Consider the following 24551-nt stretch of genomic DNA (forward strand, 5'->3'; position numbering starts at 1 on the left):
TTGCTGTGTTGGCTTCCTGGGCTTTTAGGTCCCTCCAGCAAGTTCTCCCAGATACCTCTTTGTAAAAAACCCAAAGTGTGGCACTTCGGTTTAAAGCCCTTTGTGTACATTGTCTGGGCAATCCAGGCAGGTCGGCCTGTCCTCTTATTTGTAGATTGTGTGTGTATTGGGGGCGGGGTAGGACTTTGACAAAGGCCACTGAGCATCTCCATGGCTGTCCTGAGATTTGAACCCAGGGCATCCAGCTCGTAGCTCATGCTCTCTGTCACAATGCTATGCTGGCATAGTGCGCTGCCTCCTCTGAACTCTCATTCTTAGCTGTTGCACTGCAAGAACTTTGATTGGCAGGCTTCATTCTTTAGGGAGAAATTTCCAGGTGGGTTTTGGGAGAGGTGCAGGGAGGAGGAATACTAGGTAGGTGATAATTTTCTGCTGCACAGAGAATATTTCCTTTCTACAGTAACTGCCGTTGGTCACCTTATAGGAGTGAGTTCTCTACCCCTGGTAATTGACGGCTGAACCTACCTCTCTCTCTCTCTCTCTCTCTCTGTGTGTGTGTGTGTTTGGGACTCACAGCTTTGAGGCAGCAGCATCCCAGGTGTTGGGTGTGAACGCAGATTTGCTCTGCCTCCCTGATGAGCCACCCTCCTTTTGTTTTCCAGGCCTCAGAATGGCTCTATGATCCTATACAACAGGAAGAAGGTGAAATACAGGAAAGATGGATATTGCTGGAAGAAGCGGAAAGACGGGAAGACCACCCGAGAAGATCATATGAAGCTGAAGGTTCAGGGGGTGGAGGTAGGTGCACAAGGCAAGGGGGGCTTCATTGCGGGGGCTTCCATGTCTCGTTGCATCAGCTGACCAAGTAGGATGATGTTGCTTTTTTTAAAAAAATGTCGCCTCCATATATATGTATTTTAAAATGCTCTGCTCCACTTGTGAAAGGCTACCTTCATGTGTTACTGTAATCCCTGTTATTGTAGGAGAGTCTCAAATTGCTGTTTTTGTGAGCAAGAGGTTGTTTGTGTTGGTGTAGGGCTAAACCCAGCACTCTTGAGCAGTGTTCGAAACTCCCATTGTTCTAGGCACATTTTGCGACAGGGAATTTCATTAGCGTGAGCAGTTTCTGAGCTCTGGGAGCGATACTGCGCCTAAAATTTCAGATTAAAACTGCAAAGTGGAAGGAAAGGAGGACCTTTTCCTGCCTCCCCACTTCTAGCTACTCTCTGAAGTCTTAAGAAGAGACTCTCTTAAGAATATTTGCGGGGTGGGTGAGCAGAGAAAGGACTAGACCATACGAAAAATGAACATAATATTTCGGTTACAGTTCATTCATTTTCAGCTTTGTATTCTTGTTATATATATAAAAAGTGGGCCTAGACTTCCTTTGTTGCACCCTTAACCTAGGTTTAAGGTGCCATTTAGCTCCTAGCTTTCATATCTGAGTTTCTAACACTGCTCTGGAGAGTCCTTGCGACTTGGTTATGGGGCTAATGGAAGCCGCACTTAGGAATCTTAACTGGTTGGAGTTGGAAGGAGTTGTGACAGTTTGGAAGGGACTTGATTCTGTGCTTTTCTCTTGCTGAGCTTTTTGAGTTCTCTTACTCCGGTAAGGGGAGTGTGCGTGTTATCCTTGCGTCTTGAAAGATGAGTGATGCTTTGGGGAATTCTTGTCTCCCTGATGACAGTTTTTTTATGGAAGCTTTTGAAAGCTGTTTATTGCTTAACAGGTTAAAAAAAACCAACTACCCTTATTGTGATTGAGTTCATTTCTTCTTCTTCTTCATTATTATCATCATCATTGCAATTGTGAATTACATCAATGGCGAAAAAGTTTCACAAGTGAGTTACTGGTGATACCAGAGTTGTGCATGCAAGCGAATTTCAATTCGTCCTGCTCTCGGTTTCCAAAATAAGTGCTTGAGAAGAAATGGCTTCTGGAGCCAGGGAAGAGCGACAGCTTTAAAAAACAAAACAGATTTGTTCAGATGTAAAAGAGAGTGTACAAAGTCCCATCAATATAACAGAAGTTTATGCGTTGCTGTATTTTATTATTCAGTTGCTTCACAAGGGACTGCATGTCGTGGTTGTGATTGATTCTCCTTGTATTTTAAAGTTTGAGCTTCTGCTACATTGAGCTAGTTTTGACTTCTTCTTCTTCTTTTTTAAAGGATATAAATATAAAATAAAACATGTGCTTAATACATGTCAGTATTTTAAAGGGATATGATGCCTGGTGGTACCTCTCATCCGCACTGAAATTGCTTTCTAGAATGCTAAGGAGCTGTAATGACCATTAGCCATTAGAGATGTGCTTTTCCCACTCAATACTTAATAATTAAACTGCCCCTAGAGGGATCCGTGGAAACACTGTGTGTGTCACCATCAGACCATCTTAAATTCTAACTCATCCCCCACCCCCGCTGCTGACGCGATTAATGACAGAGCTGAATCTAATTCGGCAAGAGGGTAGCCCCTTTCCATGGCACAAGTCAGATTGGGCGCTGCCGTGGTTTGTGGGGCATTTCCATTTCCATTGCCACCCCCCCCCCGTGGCCTTATTTGCATGTTGCTCTGCTGTGGATCTTGGCCCGAAGAAGTCTAAAGTCCTTTTCAGGCTGCAGAGGCTACCTGGCCGTTTCTGCATCTTTGACAAAAGTGGCATTTGGGTAGCGATTGGGTGGGTTTTCTCAGCAGCAGAAGCACGAAGGACTGTGCTCTCTGTGTCTTTCTGCCTAATGACAGTGCAGTGACAAATCAATGGAAAACTCTTGCCGGGCACCCTTCTCTTGCAATTCACTTCGTTCTGGTGCCCATTAAGATGCAGATTATCCTGAGACTCCTCGTTGCCACAGACTCCCAGCTCCCAGACGCTGGGCATTGATTAGGCTGCTCATGAATATTGAAAGCTGCATGTCACTTGCCGGTTCCTCCTGACACAGGGCAACGAGGCGATGGCTGCGTCAACCAGGCTAATGCAACACCCAAGCGGAGAAGCGGGGAGCCCACTTGAGGCCAGAGCTGTAGCTGTCTGCTTTCATGACATACCAGTAGCCCACCAGCCATTTCCCTGTTTGCTATGGTTTCCATTGCTGCTTCATCTTGTGGGAGAAGGACTTCTTACTTGACATATTTTTGTGTGCTGGGGCAGACTGATATTATACCCTCCAACATTCCACTGATTAAAATTGGGGTGTGCATCTTTCGTTGTTCTGTAATTCCAGGATGTCCTGGGAAATTGGGGGTGGTTGTCTGGTGCGGGATACTACCCTGGCTCGCGGCCACTTATCATTAGTGCATATGTGCATGGTCGGATCCACTGCTTCCTCCAGGGTCTCAGCCCCCACTGCAGTGGGGTGCATGGCTTCTGCCAGCCTGTTTCCCTAGTAATGTGCAGAAAGAAAAACAAGTGCCTTCTTTGCACAGCACATATCTGAGTTACAAAATTCACTGTGGCAAGCTGTATTGGTGGCTGACTTCGATGGTTTTTAGAGGGGTTTAGACAAATTGCAACAGGGACGCGGGTGGCGCTGTGGGTTAAACCACAGAGCCTAGGACTTGCTGATCAGAAGTTCGGCGGTTTGAATCCCCGCAACGGGGTGAGCTCCCGTTGCTCGGTCCCAGCTCCTGCCAACCTAGCAGTTCGAAAGCATGTCAAAGTGCAAGTAGATAAATAGGTACCGCTCCGGTGGGAAGGAAAACGGCATTTCCATGCGCTCCTCTGGTTCACCAGAAGCGGCTTAGTCATGCTGGTCACATGACCCGGAAGCTGTACGCCGGCTCCCTCAGCCAATAAAGCGAGATGAGTGCCGCAACCCCAGAGTCGGTCACGACTGGACCTAATGGTCAGGGGTCCCTTTACCTTAGACAAATTGCACTCATGTATCCGAATACCATTTGCAGCAAGTCATGGGGGGAAGTTCTTGTGCTCAGGTCCCGCTTGCCGGTTTCCTACCGGCATCTGGTGAGAACAAGATGCTGGACTAGATGAGTCATTGGCCTCATCCAGCAGGTTCTTCTTAGGATCTTAATGGAGGGGATAAGGCTGTCTTCTGCCTCCACTGTAGAAGGCAGTGTGTCTCTGAATGCCAGTTTCTGGGGATCAAAGCTACCAAGACTGCAGTCGTAGTCAGCACCTGCTTCGCATCTGGGCATCTGGTTGGCCACTGTCAAAACAGGACATTGGACCAGATGGGCCATTGGCCTGATCCAACAGGTTTTACTTATGTTCTTAAGGGAGGGATGAGATACAATGGCTGTATTCGACCTGTAGCAGGCAGTATGTTTCTGAATGCCAATTGCTGGGGATCGCAACTGGGGAGAGCGCTACTGCATTCAAGTTCTGCTTGTGGAGCATCTGGTTGGCCACTATCAGGACAGAATATTGGTCCAGATCAGTGTTTCCCAGCCTTGGGTCTCCAGCTGTTTTTGGACCACGACTCCCATGATCCCTAGCTAGCAAGACCAGTGGTCAGGGATGATGGGAATTGTAGTCTCAAAACAGCTGGAGACAAAAGGTTGGGAAACACTGGTTCAGATGGACTATTGTGACCTCATCTCTCTGGGTATTCTTATTCATTTGTTCAGGTGTTTTTATGTAGCATCCTGAAGTGCGGTACAAAGGTATAAATAAATTAAACCATATTAACATTGCAAAAATACACAAAATGACAACCCTCCAAGTCATTGGCCACCCCATGCAGGGGGCACAGAAATACTGACCCTGATGATGTCTTTTGCTAAATGTTTTTTACGAGGCATTTTGGGTGGGTTTCCCAAACTTGGGTCTTCGGCTGTTTGGGGATTATAGTTCCCATCATTCTCGACCACTGGTCCTGCTAACTAGGGATGGTTGTAGTTGTAGTCCAAAAACAGCTGGAGACCCAAGTTTGGGAAACCCTGATCTAGACTCTCAGGGTAATCAGGCCCTCTGCCACTCACACAAGTTCCCAGTCCCCCATCTCCTCTGAGCAATCACATCGGGGCCACCAAGTCAGGGGAACCAGGCTGTTCAGTGTTCCTATGCTATTCGGAAAAGACATGATCCCCCCCCCCGGTGGGGGGGGGGAGTATTTGCATGTGGGATATCTGTTAGCCTAGCATCACTCGGAAAGTGAGGAGCATCCTTGTGTGTCAGCGGTGTTTGTCAGGTGGAATTTGCTCAGACTTTGGGTTGCCATTAGAGCTCTCTTGAAACGTCTGAGATGAAGGAGCGGAGGTATGCTTATTGAATTGTACAAACCCGAAGGAGCTGAAAACACTCTGAGGGATTAGATTAAAAATCAAGCAAAGACGGATTTTGCATTGCTGCGGTTCCTTCCACATCGAGTTTACTTGTCGATTCAACAGGAGCAGACTGGCCACGGATTCGACCGCCAGCTCCTTCTACTCTCAGTCAACCTCTCAGTCAAAGAGGGACGGACATAAACTAGAGAGATCAGAAGAGAGTGTTTTTGCACTTAGTCCAACCTTTCCCAACCTGGTGCCCTCCAGGTCATCCCTGACCACTTGTCAGGTTGGCTGGCTAGGGATGCTGGAAGCTGGCGTCCCAACAACATCTGGAAGGGAGAAGGTTGGTCTAAGTGTTTGACATATAACCAGATTTAATGGTGAGCTGGGGTTGTTGTTGGGGTTTTTTAAGCATGTGCATCAGTTGACATCTTTGAAGGGGTGGAAGGAGGCATTGTCAGATTTCTGGATGACCAGAAAGTGTGTGTGTGTGTGTGTGTGTGTGTGTGTGAGAGAGAGAGAGAGAGAGAGAGGCTGATTCTTTAGGAGGCAGAATGAATAAAATCCAGAATAACCTTGGATTGACTGGTAAGTGGGTTGGGACTAACCAAGTGGAATTCAAGGGAGACCAATGGAAAGCTCTGGATTTCGACAAAGCAAGAACCAAGGAGAGGAGAGCCTCGCCTTGGCAGTTTTCCCTTGGGCACTTGGGGCGGCAGCAGCGGCAAGGAGACCAAGAAGACTGTCTGTTCTCACTCTGCATGTGCTGTTTGAACGCCCCAGTAGATCTCCGTCAGAGGTCCAGCTTCCTTGATGTGGAATAGGTTACCTGAAGGTAAAAACACCCTGAATGAAACAACGTCTTCAATTGCTTAGCAACTTGCCCTCCTCCCCACATTTACACTGTCCCAGCAGTGACATTACGCCTTTTACAGCTTCATTCTCACTGTAATTGAATGAGATGGTCTTTATGTGGACTTTTACAGGGAGGACTAGCAGGGGAAAGGGGCTCCCATCTGCAGCAGGGCACTTGCCACATTAGGTATTAAGAGGGCGAGAAATAATGGCTCTGACAAACAACTCCAGCTCTGATTTGCTGCCAGAGGAGGAACTCTTTATTGGGGTTGACAGAAGGCTCATAAAAAACACAGTGCTGAAGGGAGGCCAATGAGGAACATGGGAGAGGTGTCAGCTGATCCGAGGGGACCCCAAAGCTTTCAGAAGTACGACGTATCTTCTTTTCTAAAAAGATCTAAGGTGTGTCCCCTCAAGAAAAAGCATTACAATGAGGACTGAGCATGCTCAGTAGCCACGGAATGTTAAGTGTCAGTGGGAAAAGAAAACAGAAAACCCATGGAATGGAGGAGGATGTCCCTGAACAAAACCACCCTTTGTTAGAGAGTCAGGGTGAAACACACACTACAATACTTTGTTGCAGGTCCCCGAAGAATTTCATACTGTGGGATAAATGCTCCAAGAAGACAGCAGGTTCACAAATACTAATGCCAGATTTGCAGGGGGTGGGGGAGCTACGCAAGCCAGTTGTGCATGTGATCTGTTGCGATGATTGAGACCGGCGCCGCTTTGAATGGGGGAACACAATGTGCAATTAAAATAATTAATTGTGCCGTGATGAACAACAACCATTTGTGTGCATGGTTGGGTTTGTGAACATGACGCGCGATTGCTGTTGTTTTACATTGCCTCGGGTGGTTTTATTTTTATTATTATTACAGAAAGGTGATTCATAAGCTTTACAAATGAACGAAGTGCAGGTTATGCTCAAGTGATACATGAGAAGGGGCTGGATCAATCTTTTGACAACCACATCTCTGCGTTGGTGAAGAAATGCTCTAATTGTGGGGTTGTCAGCCGTGTGTTGGGAGGTGGAGTTGCTTGTGAATAGACAGGGCCAAACTGCACCGATTGCTTTAAAGGTTTTGATTTGCTGTTGGAGGCGGGAGAGACGGCCAGAGCAAAGATCCCCAAAATTTGAAGTGGGCACTCAAGTGGCAGTTTGATGAGGCTTCTTCAAGTCAGACCATTGATCTCTCTAACACTGGCACGCCCTCTCCAGGGTTTCAAGAGGATTCCCAGCCTTTCTGAGGCTGCCAAGCATTGAACCTGGGGTCTCCTGGGGTTGCAAAGCATGCTCTCTACCACAAGGAACAAATGGTTGCACACACCCCAATCTCTGAGCAGTGAGAGGCTCCATGGGCGCCTGTACTTGCCCAGGGTTCGGTTTCCTTGGAAGGAAGGTCAATGGAGACTGTGGTGTCTTTAGGACATATGGTTTTATTTGCACATACATACAAGCTGAGCATAGGGTGGAGGGGCTCACAGCATGGCTCCCCCCCATCTGGTTTCCAGCGAAGCTGCAAGTCACAGTTTTGCGTCCAGCTTGGAGCAAGACAAGCCTTTGTTGTTTCCCCAGCTTCCAGCATCAGCCAAACACTCTCTCTCTCACACACACACAGAGCCCACCTTGGCTTATTCCCAGGTGAGGTGGGAAAAGCCCCCCCATTTGTCTCCATGGCAACAGAGCAACATCCTTGGGTATGCAAGTGCCAAGTACTTAGCTGAGCAGTGAAGACTATTACCCCATCATTCAGCCCGGACACTGAGGTCCAGCGCCGAGGGCCTTCTGGCGGTTCCCTCACTGTGAGAAGCCAAGTTACAGGGAACCAGGCAGAAGGCCTTCTCAGTAGTGGCGCCCACCCTGTGGAACGCCCTCCCACCAGATGTCAAAGAGAACAACAACTACCAAACTTTTAGAAGACATCTGAAGGCAGCCCAGTTCAGGGATGCTTTTAATGTTTGATGTATTACTGTATTTTAATATTTGGTTGGAAGCCACCCAGAGTGGCTGGGGAAGCCAAGCCAGATGGGTGGGGTATAAATAATAAATTATTATTATTATTATAATTTGTTTGACTTCTTTCCTGTTACAGCTTCTACCCCATGTAAACAGTACCATAGGCTTGGAAGAGGCCCATAGGTATCTTCCAGACTGATCCCCCGAATTCACAACACTGTGGAGGTGCCTTATAGTGAGTCAGGTCATCTTCTTCAGTTCTGCCTACACAAGAATACCCAACATGCTTCCCTCTCCTTGTCCGTGGACCACAACTCCCATCATGCCTGACCATTGTCTGTGCTGACCAGGCCTGACCAGAGCTGCCGATTCTTCATCCTTGCTCTGCACTGATTGGCTCTGGTTCTGCAGGGTCTTTCCCATCCCTCCTTGGAGATGCCTTCTTCCTGCAAAGTAAGCATTCTACCCCTTCCCTTAAGGCGTTGGAAGCTGCCTTATACAGAGCCCCGGCTGCAGGTCCATGTAGCTTAGTGTTGTCTACACTGGCTGGCAGCACCTCTCTGAGGTTTCAGACCGGGAGTTTTCCCAGTCCTTACCTAGGAGATGCTGGAATCTGGGAACTTCTCCATTCAGAGTAGGTACTCAAGCCCTGAGTTTTGACGCTGCTCAGTGAGTGTGTGTTGCTGTGGCCCAGGAGAATGGGAGATTCCAGGGGAAGGGTTCCTGTTCATTCCCTGTCTCCCTGTTGCTTTGCTAGCTTACATGGCCTGCAGTCCTTTAAAACAAAACAAAACAAAAAAAGAGGAGAAAAGATTTTAGGCGGCAGCCCCAGCCATGAGGATTCACTTGGCCCTGCTGTATTTATATCTCTTGGCAGAAGCTGCCGAAGATTCCCCCAAATCATCGTCCTCCTTGAACTTCTAATTAGTTAGAATCCCTGGTGGTGTGTTCATAATCAATTTGCCATAATTAAAAAATTCAGCTAATAAATAGAGGTAACGCTGAATGTTGGAAGGCGCACCGTCGTCTTTCTGGGCTGACACGGCGCTGAATTTACAGCTGGGTGGTTTAGTTAATGGGCCTGCCTTATTCTTTGTGCATAAAGTTCTATAAATATCCAGGAATGATGTGTTTTGAATGCAGAATGGACCTCCCCCTTCTTGTTTGGGGTGGGGGGAAAGAATAAAAGCATTGAGTGGTGGGTTGTTGTTTTTTAAATGTTAATGCTCGGTAAGAGATGCTTTTAATGTAGAAAACGACTAAAGAAATAAAGTAATAAGATGGGTTTTGTCATTTAATTTGGATAAATGTTGGGGCCAGGCTTTCTGAAGGACCCTGCCTCGCTATATGAGCCTGCCTGGGCTTCTGAGAACTTCGTGGCAGGCTTTCTCTCAGTCCTGCCACCTGAGACAGGGCCTTCTTGGTGGTAGCTCCCAAATTATGCAACTCGCTTCCACAGGAGGCTAGGCTGGACCCCTCTCTGCTTTCCTTTAGCTGGCAGGCAAAAGTTGGAGAAGCAGGTGCCAATTCTGCAGAGAAAGAATGGTTTTGGGAAACCGGAGGGCAGGTTTAGCACAGCACTAGCTGGGGATTGTGAGTAGGGAAGCTATTCTGGGGCGAGGAAGGAGGTTTTGCTAAGGAGAAAGCCTAGATGATGGCGGAGGAACACAACATCATGGCAATGTGTAACCTCCTTCCTTAGAGGCAGTGTACCACAAACTAAGCAGTTCTGTGAACATCAGATTGATGCTGCTGCTGGTGAGCTTCCTGGAGGCAGTGCAGCAGCTACGAGGGGTGGGGTAGCCGGGTTTCTTGACCTGGGTGAAACCTCCAGAGGGGTGCCATTGAGACTCCTGGCCTGTGTGTGTGTGTGTGTGTGTGTGTGTGTACGCAAATCTGTGCAAGGTGTGTGTGCCAAACTGCGTCTTTGACCCAGGTGAAAAAAAAGGCTAGTTTTGCCCCTGCTGGAAGCATCAGGCTGATTGCCATGTGAAAAAATATATGGGACTAAAATGATCCTTTTGGCCTTACCAGCTGCAGAGCTCTTCTTGCATTTCTTTGGAATCTGGAACTAGAATCTGATCTCCTCCAAAGAGGCCAGACCAGGAACTTTCAGGTAGTAATTGCTTTTGCGGTTGTTGAATTGAATTGCTGGGTGTGTGTTGTGACCTGTCCTGGGAACGTTGATTGATGAAGGGCAGGCAAAATATACGAGAAACGTTGATGGATTCTGCCAGTGTCTAAACAGAAAATTCTCAGGGGGGAGGGGGTTCATACCTCAAGTGGGACAGTTTGCCAGTTTCTTATTCTTGCCTTCAGGGCACCTATGCAACTAGGAACCCATGTTTCTTTAAACGAGCTCTGGAGTCAGTATTTTGTGGCACGTTCAATACATTCTGCTTTTTCTATAGCTGCGCCATACCTGTTTTGAACTTCATTAAAACAAAAAAATTCACTGAGATGGGGGGAAAGTGGCCGCACGGTGTCAATTTTGCATGCAAGCCTTTCATTATTATTGTTACAATACAGATCTCCCCTTATGGATGGATGCAAAAGAAAAGAAAAGAAGTTTTCTTATTGCTTGGTAAGCGCTAGAACATTTCTGTCAAAAAGTGGGTGGGGGGAGGGAGGGAGGAAACCAGCCCATAAAAGGCTTTTGTGGTGTTTCAGTCTAACTAGTACATGCAGGCTGGATGTTGCATTGCCAGGATAACCTTGGTGATAATAGGATATTATTATTACCAACACAGCTTGGGAGCAAAGGAAGCCCTGCCTGAGAGCACGCTGCCTTTTTATTTTATTTTCCAAAGCCACCCCCAGTTTGCAAGTGACCAGTGGGGCTTTTCTGGCATTTTGTATGTAAAGGATCCCCAGCTGGATCCAAAATTGCAGGAATATATGCTGGCATTACTCAGTTCCTTGCAGCTGTAGGCAAAACGCACTCCCGGGTTATTACCGGAGGACGAAGCAACTTGTGAGACCAGAGCTAATCTCGCAAAACAATTCCTAGGATGCTCTGATCTGCTTTAATTTAACATGGGTCTTTCTCTCCATCGGAGGTGAGCTGTGTAGTTTGCAAACTAATTAGGTTCATGTTGTTCAGACCGGCTGCTTAATGCATTTCAGCAAAATAGAATGAGGGCCACTTAGAGTAGGAGGCCGGGTGGCTGCCTTGATGCAGCCACACTGAGCTAGCCTTTGCAAAGGATGGTGCTTGCCTCAACACCCAAAAGATTTTGTGTTAACGGAACAGCTTGGTCTCATTCCAAGACCACCTCCTGCCTCCCCCAGGCTGCAGGCATTATGGCTGTGGTAACTGGACATTTTTGACCAGGGGCTATGATCCCTCTGGGGGCTATGTGTGCCGCCTCCCTATTCTTAGCTCATAAGGATCGCTGCTAATCGAGTTATCAATCTAATGATGGGGAGGAGGTGATTTGCATCCCTATAAGGGTGCCAAGCAGGATGTGGGTGGCGCTGTGGGTTAAACCACAGAGCCTAGGGCTTGCTGATCAGAAGGTTGGTGGTTTGAATCCCCGCGACAGGGTGAGCTCCCATTGTTTGGTCCCAGCTCCTGCCAACCTAGCAGTTCGAAAGCACATCAAAGTGCAAGTAGATAAATAGGTACCACTCCAGCGGGAAGGTAAACGGCGTTTCTGTGAGCTGCTCTGGTTCGCCAGAAGCGGCTTAGTCATGCTGGTCGCATGACCCAGAAGCTGTACGCTGGCTCCCTCGGCCAATAAAGCGAGATGAGCGCCACAACCCCAGAATCGTGCGCAACTGGACCTAATGGTCAGGGGTCCCTTTACCTTTACCTTTAAGGGCGCCAAGCTGGCAGGAGAGTTTTAAACCTCTCTGGCTATCGCCACGCCCCCTTTCTGTCACTACCAGCAAAAGCATTGGGGTGTGTGTGTGTGTGAAAAAAACTGCTCTGTGTTTTATTTATTTTTTGGAGGGGCATATCATGCCTGTGGACTAGGAGTTAGCCCACCCCATCATGGCAGAATATAGATTGCTGTCATCCAGTCCTAGTAGGCTATAATCCATGGGGCACTGGCCAAGCACTGCAGGATACTGGCCTTGTGCAGGTAGTGGTGGGACATCCCTTTCAGGACCAAGGACAGGTCCCAAAGGAAAGAGGTGTTGTCCTCCTGCAGACACTCAAGCACTAAAGCAAAGAGGCCAGCCGTGACCTGAAAGGTGTTGTGGCCTCCCGCTGAACCCTCTAAGAGCTGCAGGGAGTCATCTAGGTGTGGACATGGCAGCCCACCTGACTCCAGTTGCCAGAAGACTCTTGAAGATGCTTCAAGTGCAAGGTCTCATATTGGTTTGGGGTCATTGCTTGCTCCCATCTGGAGACATCCCTCAACTCTGAAGGTGCTGTCATAGGAAGCTGAGGGATTGAGAGACATGACAACCAACGTACCTTTGTGGTAGCAGCAATGCTAGAGCCTGTGCCTAAACTTGTGCGGAGAGTTGTGGCATGACAGTTGAAATCGGGGTGCTGGTCAGCTCCTCAAAATTCAGGCATCCCAGTTTCCTGTGAAGTATGTTGGTGGTATTCAATTAAGTTTTACTGAGAGTAGACCTGTTGAAACTAACAGGCCTAGCTAAGTTATGCTACTTAATTGCAGAGGGTCTACTTTGAGAAAAAATTAGTTGAGTTCCACCCAATGTTTTCAGAGTCTCAGACCATGAACAAAGACCCCTCTCTCCCCATCACACACACATTGACAAGTTACGCAAATGTGAGGATAATAGTGCTGGCCTGCCTTAAAAGGTTATTTGTAAGGATTCCTCAGTTAATGCATGCAAAATCTCTTAAAGTGCTCTCTAAATGGAGAGCCAGTGTGGTGTAGTGGTTTAGAGCGATAGACTCGCAATCTGGGGAACCGGGTTTGAGTCTCCGCTACTCCACATGCAGCTGCTGGGTGACCTTGGGCCAGTCACACTTCTCTGAAGTCTCTCAGCCCCACTCACCTCACAGAGTGTTTGTTGTGGGGGAGGAAGGGAAAGGAGAATGTTAGCCGCTTTGAGACTCCTTCGGGTAGTGATAAAGCAGGATATCAAATCCAAACTCTTCTTCTTCTTCTTCTTCTTCTTCTTCTTCTTCTTCTTCTTCTTCTTCTTCCTCCTCTAAATGCTAGGTGGTGTTATTACCCTATGCTCTGAATGTTCCTTTGGCCCGATGCAGATTTCAGTGAAATGCAAAAGCTTTCACATTAGTCTTGGTTAGCCAAATGCAGCCAAAAAGTGGAATCCTGCCCATTTACCCAGGAGTAAGTCCTGCTGAACTCAGTGGAGCTTCAGGCTTGCCCAGGATTGTGCTGTAATTTCATTTACATTGTGCTCTTAATACACTGCTTTTCCAAATAGATGCACGAAGCAGTTTACAGTATAAAGACTCATAAGATGACAGGTGAAACCAGTAACAGTAGAAATAAGCAACTCAGATGAGGTTCATCATTGGTATGATCTCAAAGAAGAGGTGGAGCAGGAGGGATTTCACTTGCTTCTGAAAGCATCTAGTGAGGAGGATTCAGGTACACCTAAGAGTGGAAAACATCCCACATGTTGGGGCAATGACTAAGAAGACCCTGCCTAGTAGATTTTGTGACTTTTCCCTAGAGATCTCAAAAAGGGAGTGGCTGTTAAGGTAGATTGCAGATTTAAAAATTGCACCTCAAATTAGGTTTGCAAACATAGTAATAAGCAACACCATAGAAGAGACATCATGCACAGCAGGTACTGGCTTGTCCAAGTCAAAAGATGAGCAGCAGTAATTTGAATAACTTGAATTTTACAAACAGCCTTCAAGGGCAGGCCTACATGGAAAGTGCTCTACAGTAGTCTAATCTGGACATTGCTAAAGCACCAGTGACAGTGACAAAGTTTTTGGTCAGCAGCTTTTGAGAGAAGTTGAGGGGAGGTGAAATGGTGGGAAATGCTATTATTATTTTTATTTACCGTACTTAAACCATTTCCTCCCACTCTTCACTCCCACTCTAAAAGGCTCCCGGAGTGGCTGACAGTCAGGTGTTGGTGGCAAGGCATTCCCTGCCCACTGACCTGCAGACATGGCACAAAAAGAAAGAGGATTGGGAGGGAGAAGGAGAAAATCAAGCTATTTGAAACTAAGAGCCTTTGTAGAGACCAGACCAGCTGAAATAGAAAGCTTTCCAGGAGAGGAAGAGCAAAATGCCGTACATATTTCCGAACAGCTGATGGGGAGGCCCTGCCATCTCCCTGCCCCCAGATTTTCTTCCCTCTCCTGTTGGGGCCCTCTGAAGTGAAGATGGGATTAAAAATTCCCTGGATTGGAGTTGAGAGGGGAGAGAGAAAGATAGAAGCCCCTTGCTTGCCAGTGCATTTATTAAGGAGAGAGCGCCTGCCCCTTAGGACACATATATTAGTCTTTCCTGTTTTAAGCATTTACATGACAGTAGGAGAAAAGTCTGGGTCTGTTTTCTGTAATCTGCGTGGCCATAAATCCTGCACCCTCGGTGGTGATGGATGTGAGAGGCAGGGGTTTATTACAAGGAGTGTTTAAAAAATGTTGACTCTTCACAAATTGATTATTTGGGATTTATTTCAGAAAATATTTGCCACGGCGTGTGATATACTGAACTTACGGTCATTACGGCTCCTTAACGATTCACGCATCAAAGGGCACACCAGGGAAATCGGAGAGCTCCTTTTACAGTTTCTGAAGGGGGAATATGGATTATTATTAATTCTCAAATGGGCCTCCCGAGGATCTCTTCAGAAGGGAACGTGCATATCAATAATCCCCCTTTCTGTATTGGGGATCCTAATGTATTCATACACGGAAACATAAATTAAAAGCAAACACTTTTTCCTCTTGTGGCAGGTTGATGCTCTAAGTGCTTGAGGGAGAATGTCTTTGAGCTTTGCCAAATACATAACACCCAAACTGTTTTAAACCACTTCACTTCCTTTTCTCGGAACTCATAATAATGTTTACGGAGACAAATTCCTGGGAGCTGGTGGTTTAAGGAGCCCTTTGAGCCAGTAAATGGAGCTTCCAGGTGAAGGGGCAGTCTACCTCTGCTTGGCGCAAACAGCAGGGAGAGGGCACTTCTTCTTTTTGCTGTTCTTCTCAGGTTCCCAGAGGATCTGCCCGGCGACGGTGGCGGTGGTGGTGGTGGGGGGGGTGGTAGAGAGAAATGCTGAACTAGATGGGCCATTTTATTTCTATTGCAGAGCAGGGATTGCCTTTGAGGGACTGCTCTGTGTTTGTTTAGAAAATGAAAATACTTTCAATACCAGATGGAATTGCTTGATGGTTTTAAGCAGCCCCAGAAGGGTCGGAGATGGCAATAAATCCGCAAAGAAGTAAAGAGTCTATTTCTTTGTCTGTCTCTTTTCAACTAATTCCTCTTGAAACATATTGTGAATGGGCTGAGTTATAACAAAAGCCACAGAGGGAAAAGCCGAGAGGCAGGCAGAACCAGCCTCGACATGGGCTTTAACCGGGAGAAAGATGCAAAGCAACTTCTTTTTTGCCTTCCCCCACCCCTACCCATTTTACACTCAATTAGTTTCCACACTGTGCTGGGTGCAAACTTCGATTGGAGCAGGTTTTTTTTTTTCTTCTTCCCCCCCGTTTGCTTTTTACATGATTAAGAGAGATGAGATGAAATAAATTGCATGAATTACCCGCTGTGGTTGCTGCCTTCCAGCTTTCTTAAGGAAACCTTCCGGCGACTTTCTAATCTCAACTTTTGGAGCTTTTGGCGTTTTGTGTAGGGTTGGTTTTGCTATTGGTGGAGGAAGCGACAGCTGTTGAGTTCCAAAGAGGCATTATTGTCACAGACACCTACATAAGGACCGCGTAAGCCACCAACTTAGATGGCTTTGGAAGACGATGGGACCAATTCATGGAGGGGGAGGGCTATCAACAGCTGCCAGCCACAGTGGCTATGCCACTGTAAAGGGTTATTCTTATGCTCTCACATTCTTAACTGCCTTGCTGAAGCAATCTAAAGTCCAGCATCTGGCCAGGTTCCCCCAGGTGCTTATGAGCCAGGCATGAAGGCAGCATCCTGCCTCATTGTTCGTCCCCTCTAAGAACTGATGCCAGCGCTATGCTGCTTCTCTGGATGTTCCAGCAGAACTCTTTGCCTTGTCCTCCTCCATGAATCGGTTGAATCCCCATCCAAGTTAGCAACCATCACGGCGTCTTCTGGCAGGCAATTCCATTGAGTCTCTTTTCTCTTCCCTCCTCATTCATCCCCCCCCCCTTTGCCTATTAGATTGGCAAGAATGGTCTTGTTCTCTGTATAGCACTTAGAAAATTGTATGGGCTTATTAAATGTGGTGTTGTAGTCGATGATGATCTGTGGAATGCTTGCCAGTACCTATTGGCCAGTTCCAGTGCCACCACTGTTGACTAGGAACACAGTCATTTCCAACAAATGGTCCAGGTTGTTTTTGGTTGTTTTTGCAAGTTTCTTTTATTCTTAATAGTACTGCTACTAATAAACCTTGGCTGATCCTTTCTTTGCCAAACCGTACAAGTGTTCCTGTTTGTCTTGTAAATGAAAACTAGAAAGCACCATCTTCTCTCCCCCCCCCCCCATCTTTGGAAATGTGTTCTTCCTCTCACCCATTCTCTCTCTCTGCGTGTCCTGTTTCCTTCCAGAAACTTTTCTTCTTCACTTAGCTTAGCTCCCCTGTAGCAACTTGACCTCATCTGCCCACCAGTTGCCGTGGGTTGAGGGTGAAGCTGACATACGTCTGAGGTTGACATCAGGAGTGAGTGATTCGCCCTGACTGAAAGCAGGACTTTGCTGGGAGTCAGCTCCTGAGGGGGTGGGTGGAAGCCAGACACAGATACCATCAGTTGCTGGAGACCTTGGGCATCTCTGAGTTAGCATCTTGCTCCAATGAGATCTGGAGTCCTACATAATGATGTAACCAGGTAGTTTTCACCAGCCACTTTGATTGTGATGGGTGTTACAAATATGGCTCTTAAGGGCATGGAGTGCCATGGGCGTAGCCAGGATTTTTGTGGGGGGGAGGGAACAGGCTTTTGTTGGGGGGTGCAGAACCTCAGCTTTGTATTGATTTGTATTGATTTAGGGGGGACAGCTGCCCCTCTGACCCCCTTTGGCTATGCCCATGCTTGCCTCTTGGTAGAATCCAGTTTTCTGCAAACCATAGGGGTTCCTGTCTTGAGGATCTTCTATTCAGGGTGTTCCTGTCTGGTGTGTCCTGGGGAGTGCTTGATTCAGCTGGCCCCCAACCATTCCAGTCTATGGGCTTCTTGTAGCTGAAATTGTGACAAAGGTGGAGAATCACCTGGTGACCTTGGAGGTTTTTTGTTAATGGGGCTGCCTGTGCAAGAGCTGTTTTGGTGGTGATGCTACAGTCCCCTGCTTTGATAAGAGCATGGTGGCGGCACACAAATGGATTTTGGGCTCAGGGCTCGTTTATACACCCCTGCCCCCCTCCCTATTGTGTTGATTTCCTGCTATGCAAGCAGGATGGAGGCTCAAGAAAACTGAGCACTCTGGAAAACATTCTCTCTGCAGCAATAAAGCAGAAAGGGGGGGGGGATGAAGCCTCTGCACCCCAGTCCCACTCCCACCCCACCACCCACGCTGGAAGAATTTGTCTCCTTGCTCTTGGGATGTTTTTTTGCTGCAGTAACATTTATGGAGGGATGTTAAGACCCAGCTCTAGTGCGCTTGGGCTGCTCAACATTTTGCCTTCTGAATTTCACTGAAGGATAAGCAAGCGAAGAGGCGAACATCTGCTGGAAAACATTTAAGCAGCAAAAAAGTGTTTGTCTTGCAGAATATTTCAGGAAGCGCATTTAATTTATTTTGCTTAATTATCTCTCCTTGCATTTTTAATGTCCTTTAATACAGTTACGTTAAGCACTGCAGTGTCAAGATACTTAGAGCCCCCTTCTAATACATCCCGAATGAGGTGATTAAATTGCTTCTCTAACATGGCTTTGCAAAAAAATTATATATCTGTATCTCTCTCTCTCTCTCTGTATATACGTTGTGCATCATCGCAGGGAATGGGGGAACTTGCATAACCCTTTGAATCGAAAGGTCACCGTAAGTTTATAGAAGACAAAAAGGGAAATACTGTCCTCTTCCACTTAGGGATTTTTAAGCAATGAAATAATGCAATGAGTACATGTGCAAATTTGTGAAATAATTTTTTCAGTGCTGAGATCGATATATATTTTGTTAGTAATTTGTGTCTTGTAAATTTAAGTAATTTCTCTGGCAAATCCATTTTTAAACTTGTGAGCTCAATATTGAATGGATTTTCATTCTTTGCGGTAAATACTCGCCATGTGTCTCCCATCTGTGTTTTCAGAATTGCAAGAAAATTATTAATAGAAGGAGAAGAAGAAAAGAAGAACGCAGGAGTGTTGGGGAAAATATCCTGTCTCCCGTTTTATACTCCCTAATGCATCTCAAATAAATATTGCGCTTTCATGTTACATCTAGCAAATGTTTTAGGCAGCATAAATTATACAACTCATTATCTTTGCTTAGAAAACCCCCAGCAAAATTTTGGCTCTCAGATGCTGAAATTCCTGATAGGCTCCCTGTAATTTAGTTTATTACTGACTCACCTTTTTTATTATTAATTCCCAAGGAACTGCATCTCTGTTGCTCAAACCTCTGGGAATAGGGATGTTTCCTAGGGAGAAATCTCACTTAAAAAAAATTAAAAAATAAAAATTTTGTTCTTTAGCACTAAGTGTGGAACGGCTCTCTCTGTGGCTCATTCTTCTTTGCAATATCTTTTTGCTGCTGTTTTCTATTTATTGTTGGGTTGTTGTTGTTTTTTTGCAAACCTAGCATGCCTGCTAGATTTTTCTATTAACCGTCCATCCTTTTTGCTGCAAAGTTTTCCTGGTGGATTGTAGCAAGAGCAACAAAAGAGTTCTGTGGCATCTTAAAGCATAACAAATTTTATTACAGCGCGATCTTTCCTAGACTACAGTCCACTTTATCAATCACATGAAATGTTATGCTGAGTTCATAGTTATACACAGATCCCCCCTTTTCCCCCTTTTTATCAGAGATGCAGTTGTAGAAAGTGAGAGTAGAGGGAAACAAGTACAAACAGTGAAAAATAGCGCATTAACAGTGGTTAATTCAGAAACCCATTGTCAATGACACATACCTCCTGCCATTGGTAAACCAATTCACACATATAGGGTGCTAAAAATCCTTTCTCTTGGCTCATTCCAGAAATGACAGCATCAAACTTCTTGCTGTCTTTCCATCCAGTTGTTTCCTTTCAATTTCCTTTGCTCTAGAATGGTCTCTGCCAGGGTCTCAGGGTACTCTGGGAAGTTGAAATGCCTCCCCCACTTCCGATATATGGATACTGCCATTTCTGATGTCAGATTCGTGTCCTTTCATTGTTTTGTATCAGGCCGGCCCCTTTTGTGTGGAAGCTGCAAAGGGACACCGCTGGCAAACAATTCCGTACCCTAAAATATGACCTCTACTCCTTTCAGAATGGTTTAGATTCCTCAGTTGAGATCAGACTACCGTATTTTTTGCTCTATAAGACTCACTTTTTCCCTCCTAAAAAGTAAGGGGAAAAGTAAGGGGAAAAAGTAAGGGGAAAAAGTAAGGGGAAAAAGTAAGTGTGTGCGTCTTATGGAGCGAATGCAGGCTGTGCAGCTATCCCAGAAGCCAGAACAGCAAGAGGGATTGCTGCTTTCACTGTGCAGCGATCCCTCTTGCTGTTCTGGCTTCTGAGATTCAGAGTATTTTTTTTCTTGTTTTCCTCCTCCAAAAACTAGGTGCGTCTTGTGGTCTGGTGCGTCTTATAGAGTGAAAAATATGGTATATGGGTTAATAAAAAGGCTCCTGGCTTGTTTTGCTTTTAGGCTGAATTTTGCCCTGTTTCCTACCTGTGTGCTTTTATCTCATTTGGTCCTCTTGTCAGTTTTGTGCAATCTGTCTTCTGGCATTTGTCACTGTCAGTTGCCATGATGGCCACTCACTTAGGAGGAGTTTAAATGAAATCGCGGAAGGGGAAGAGGTCTATTAGTGGCCATTAGCCAAGAGAGCTAAAGTAGAATCTCCATGTTCAGCTGCAGGGCTACCTCTTGTTAGGGGAGAAACACAAGGAAATGCCCATACCCCCAGCCTGGAGCTTCTTGGAGGCCGGACAGCCCCTCAGTCTCACACGACGTGGCTTTTCATATATTTCAGAGCTGCCTTCTCTATTCCTTGTGACATATTTAAAATGAAGGACGAAGGGTGTTAACCCTTTGGCTTTTGAAGTTTTAAAACTGCCCGGTACTGTGGTACCTCGGGTTACATACACTTCAGGTTACATACGCTTCAGGTTACAGACTCTGCTAACCCAGAAATAGTACCTCGGGTTAAGAACTTTGCTTCAGGATGAGAACAGAAATCGTGCTCCGGCAGCGTGGCAGCAGCAGGAGGCCCCATTGGCTAAAGTGGTGCTTCAGGTTAAGAACAGTTTCAGGTTAAGAATGGACCTCGAGAACGAATTAAGTACTTAACCCAAGGTACTACTGCAGTTTGTTTGCTAGCAGGATGCCGCAAGCTGGGGAAAATCCAAAATGCACCCCTTCTTCCATCTTCCTCCTCTCACTGATAATCATGGTGGACGTAAGTCATGTCTTAGTTCTGTAAAAGCCTTGTGCGCTCTCTAATAGTTGTGTGGAAAAGAATTCATAATAAAGGAAGGTCAAAGAAAGCAGGTGTATTGAGCCTGGAGAAGAGAAGATGGGGTGGGGGTGGGGAATGTGAACCCCTGAAGGGCAGCTACACAGATGAAGCCAAGCTTGTTTTCGGCTGCCCCCGAGAGAGGGGCAGGCCTAGATCTCTCGGGCTGGAGTCAGAGGAAGGTAGATTGCAGTTGACTATTAGAAGAAATGTATGGGACGTGGGTGGCACTGTGGGTTAAACCACAGAGCCTAGGCTTGCTGATCAGAAGGTCAGCGGTTCGAATCCCCGCGACGGGGTGAGCTCCCGTTGCTCGGTCCCAGCTCCTGCCAACCTAGCAGTTCGAAAGCACGTCAAAGTGCAAGTAGATAAATAGGTACCACTCCGACGGGAAGGTGAACGGCGTTTCCCTGCTGGCTCCCTTCTGGTTTGCCAGAAGCGGCTTGGTCATGCTGGCCAAATGACCTGGAAGCTGTACGCCGGCTTCCTCAGCCAATAAAGCAAGATAGGCGCCGCAACCCCAGAGTCGTCCGCAACTGGACCTAACGGCCAGGGGTACCTTTACCTTTACCTTTATTAGAAGAAATGCATTGATGGCAAGAGGTTGACAACAGAACTGATAATGCAGAGGGGTGTTGGGTGGGCTGTCTGCCTCACTGGGGGCCTCTTCAAGCAGAGGTGTCTCTTGCAGGGATGCTCTTAGCACTGGATCCTCTGACCCAAACAAGGGGTTGCACCTCAGGCCCTGTTGCATCTGGCAGCTGTGTGGCAGAGCTGGGATCTCCGGCCGGCCTCCTTCCGCTGGTGGCTCAGCGCTGGAGCCAGACCAACGGGGCTCTCACGCTCACAACCAGCAGGGCAATAAACAAATCTTGCATTATTTATAATTGTGGAGATTAATTATGAATTGTAACGGTAAGGAACGTTATAGTGATGGATCTGCAGAGACGAAATTGTTCTCATTAAAGGAGCAGGAGGAATAGATTAGGGGTCGGCAGTTGTCTGGGGAAGGTTTCTCCCTGGGCTCTGCTCCCCTTGTGGGTCTGGAATCCTGGTGTAGGGGGAGGGTGTGCTCCACTCCTATGGATGTGAGTTGCAAAGGAAAGCCACCAAAAGGGGGCAGTTAAGAGGCGCCCACCCCAATGCAGCCTTCCCTCATCATCTGATTGCCATTGTGTACATTTATTTTCTGAATTAGAATTGAGTTCGCTGCTCCTTGGTCTTGGGACTATCAGGTAAGCAGGGGCCCGATGGTCCATTTTGGACCATTGAAGGTTGCTACCTTATTCTTATTCCCCTTTAAGCCCTTGATGATTGAGCTCCTTGCATTGCTGGCTACCCAGTTTGCATTTGTAGATGGATGCCATCACTGTCATTGGGATTTATTCACACCCCCTGGCTGCTTCTGCTTCACCATAAGGAGCCAGAGTGGACCTTACAACAAAATAAAAATGCTAAATTAAATCAGTTAAAAGCAACTTACGACTGGAAGAATAGGCAGGGCAATACGGCGTCTCGGGGATCTGCTTCCACCTCTCCTCTGTGCCCATTAGGAGGCCAAACACCTAATGCTTTGCTGTCCTGCCTGCAAGTCTGTTATGTGGCCTTATCTCCCTCCCACGGTCCCCAAGGGTAACCCTGGTGGCTGCATTGCTCCCCTATCACTTGCCGGATCCTGTCGCTCTTCCTGCTTCTGCACTGGAAATGTCAGCAGGACCTAAGGAATTATTTCAAGTAGACCTCGAAAGAGCATCTCTTTCTACCTGTCAAAACAGCAAGTCACAGAGTTCCTTGTGCAATCCCTCTCTATTTTTCAACGGGGGTCCTGGCCCAGCAGCCTCCTAGTTGGAATGTGGCTTCTGCTGTTCTGATGGTGTTTCTGATTGATGCATGGAGATCTTACATGTTCCAGGCATGCTTCCGTTAGAAAAGTTAAACAACAAACTTAGACTAGCACGGGGACAAGCAAAGCAGGATGCCTTCATCCCAGTGTTGTGTAGCACAGCAGGACAATGACCTACCCCCTCTCCAAAAAAGCATACAAATCAATATGGCTAATCTGACCCAAAACCAGCCCCCCCACCCTCACACATACAAACAAACCAGAATTCCACTCTCTCCCACCACATAGCAATTCCCTCTGGAAATAGAGGAGGAGATTAAATTTGGGTTGCAATATGGCACAGGGCAAGGATATTTGTTGGTGAAGTGCAGGGGGTAAACCCAGATACAAAAATACTGTGTGATTCACACATGAACCTTGGGGGTGTTTAAAACAGGCTTAAGGATTCCAGCCCACATTTTAAAACCTGTAGCATGTTAATAATAGCTTTTCTGGAGGGGTGGGTGGGTTCTGTGTTAAATTGGTTGCAGCAAAAGCAGCAGAATCTTGTGGTGCCAGGAAGACTAACAAGCGGGTTCAAAACGGCAAAAGCTTATTCCAAAATAAAGGGGTTGGCCTTTCAAGTGCAACAAGAGGCTTTGATATTGTTTTTTACACGCACGTGCCAGAAGTAATGTGTGGCCTGTGATACACAGCCACGTGTCTCTTCCAAATCCGCCTTCCGGCAAGCTAACCTTCGCTTGCGCTCCGTTGCATGCGCTGCAAATGCAGAGCAGGTACATGAGAATTGGGAGCCTCGTCATCTGCAGGGAGTGTAAAATATGGATTTTCCAGCCTGGCTTTGAGGCTGCCTAATTCTGCCCGAAGCAAAATCTCAAGGGGAATTTGAAAGACCCAGCTTGGATGAAATCGTCACAGCATTTTCAGGGATGGAAATGAATGTTTGGATAGCGAGAGGGTGCCCGTTGCATCTCTCTGTCTGACTCATGTCTCCAGGTTTGCCCCCTCGCAAGCAGCAGGCATGTCTCAAACCAAGTCACCCCCCACGCACCCACCCAGAGTTTTGCCAAAAGCATTTGAGGCCACTTTGGAGATTTCTTGCCCAGGTGAAGTAATGAATTCCTTGCAGTTTCTCTGCAGATGCTCCCCACATGTTGATCCCCCTGACACATCTCATTTTCCAATTCTGAGATATGGGTAGGGTAAGGATATGATGCTCCAAAAGCACCTCTGGCATGGCCTGAAGCCAGCCCAAGGGGAAAGAGAGGCTCCTAGCGTCTCATTAGAATGTGGTCGAATCGGAATCAACCTGCTCTGCTTCCTGTGGCTTTTGCAACAGGCCAGGCTAGGGAAGGGGGTAGGAGGAGAGAAATTTGTTTTGCATTTTAAGGTGCACCCCTCCCTAATTTGCACCTCCTGAAATAACCCCTTGCAGAATCTCTGAAATGCACACTTTTTCTGAATTGTGATGCAGTTCTCCAAACAACAAAAAAAGTATGCGAAAATGTGTTTTCTTTTGGTTTTGAGAATAAAAATGCATTTATTAGTAGACATAATATTTGGTCAGTTGGAAGGCAGAATAGGGAATAGGGATTCAGCCTGTGCTGGAGGGGGGTAATTCTACCATTGAAGTTTGCAGTTTGGGCATGCTGTCCTGGGCTCATACCTGAGCATGGCTGCCCAGGTCTCTGCAGCAGCAAGGAGTGCATTTGCACAATTAAAGCTAGTGCACCAACTGCGCCCATTCCTTGTGATGTCTGATTTGGCCACAGTGATGCATGCCTTACTGTAGTTACATCCTGTTTGGATTACTGTAACTACATGGGGCAGCCTTTGAGTAGGGCTCAGAAACTTCATCTGGCTCAAACTGCTGCAGCCAAATTGCTGGCCGTAGCTGGTTCTTGGGAGAATACTGACTCCCTTGCTAGAATAGCTGCACTGGCTTCCAGTCTGT

At 46.8% G+C, this 24551-nt stretch overlaps 1 protein-coding gene across 3 annotated transcripts in view; it reads left to right on the forward strand.

The window, feature by feature from the left end:
- The window catches only part of CAMTA1 (calmodulin binding transcription activator 1), a 713455-nt gene that overhangs the window by 296671 nt on the left and 392233 nt on the right, over window positions 1–24551 (forward strand). For all 3 annotated transcript variants that reach the window (XM_081017106.1, XM_081017105.1, XM_081017107.1), the window contains exon 4: window positions 663–798. In XM_081017106.1, coding sequence (XP_080873232.1) covers window positions 663–798 — 136 coding nt within the window. The remainder of the gene's footprint in view (window positions 1–662; window positions 799–24551) is intronic.

Source organism: Podarcis pityusensis, assembly GCF_964106645.2.
Source record: "Podarcis pityusensis genome assembly, chromosome: 8".
Taxonomy (NCBI): Eukaryota; Metazoa; Chordata; class Lepidosauria; order Squamata; family Lacertidae; genus Podarcis; species Podarcis pityusensis.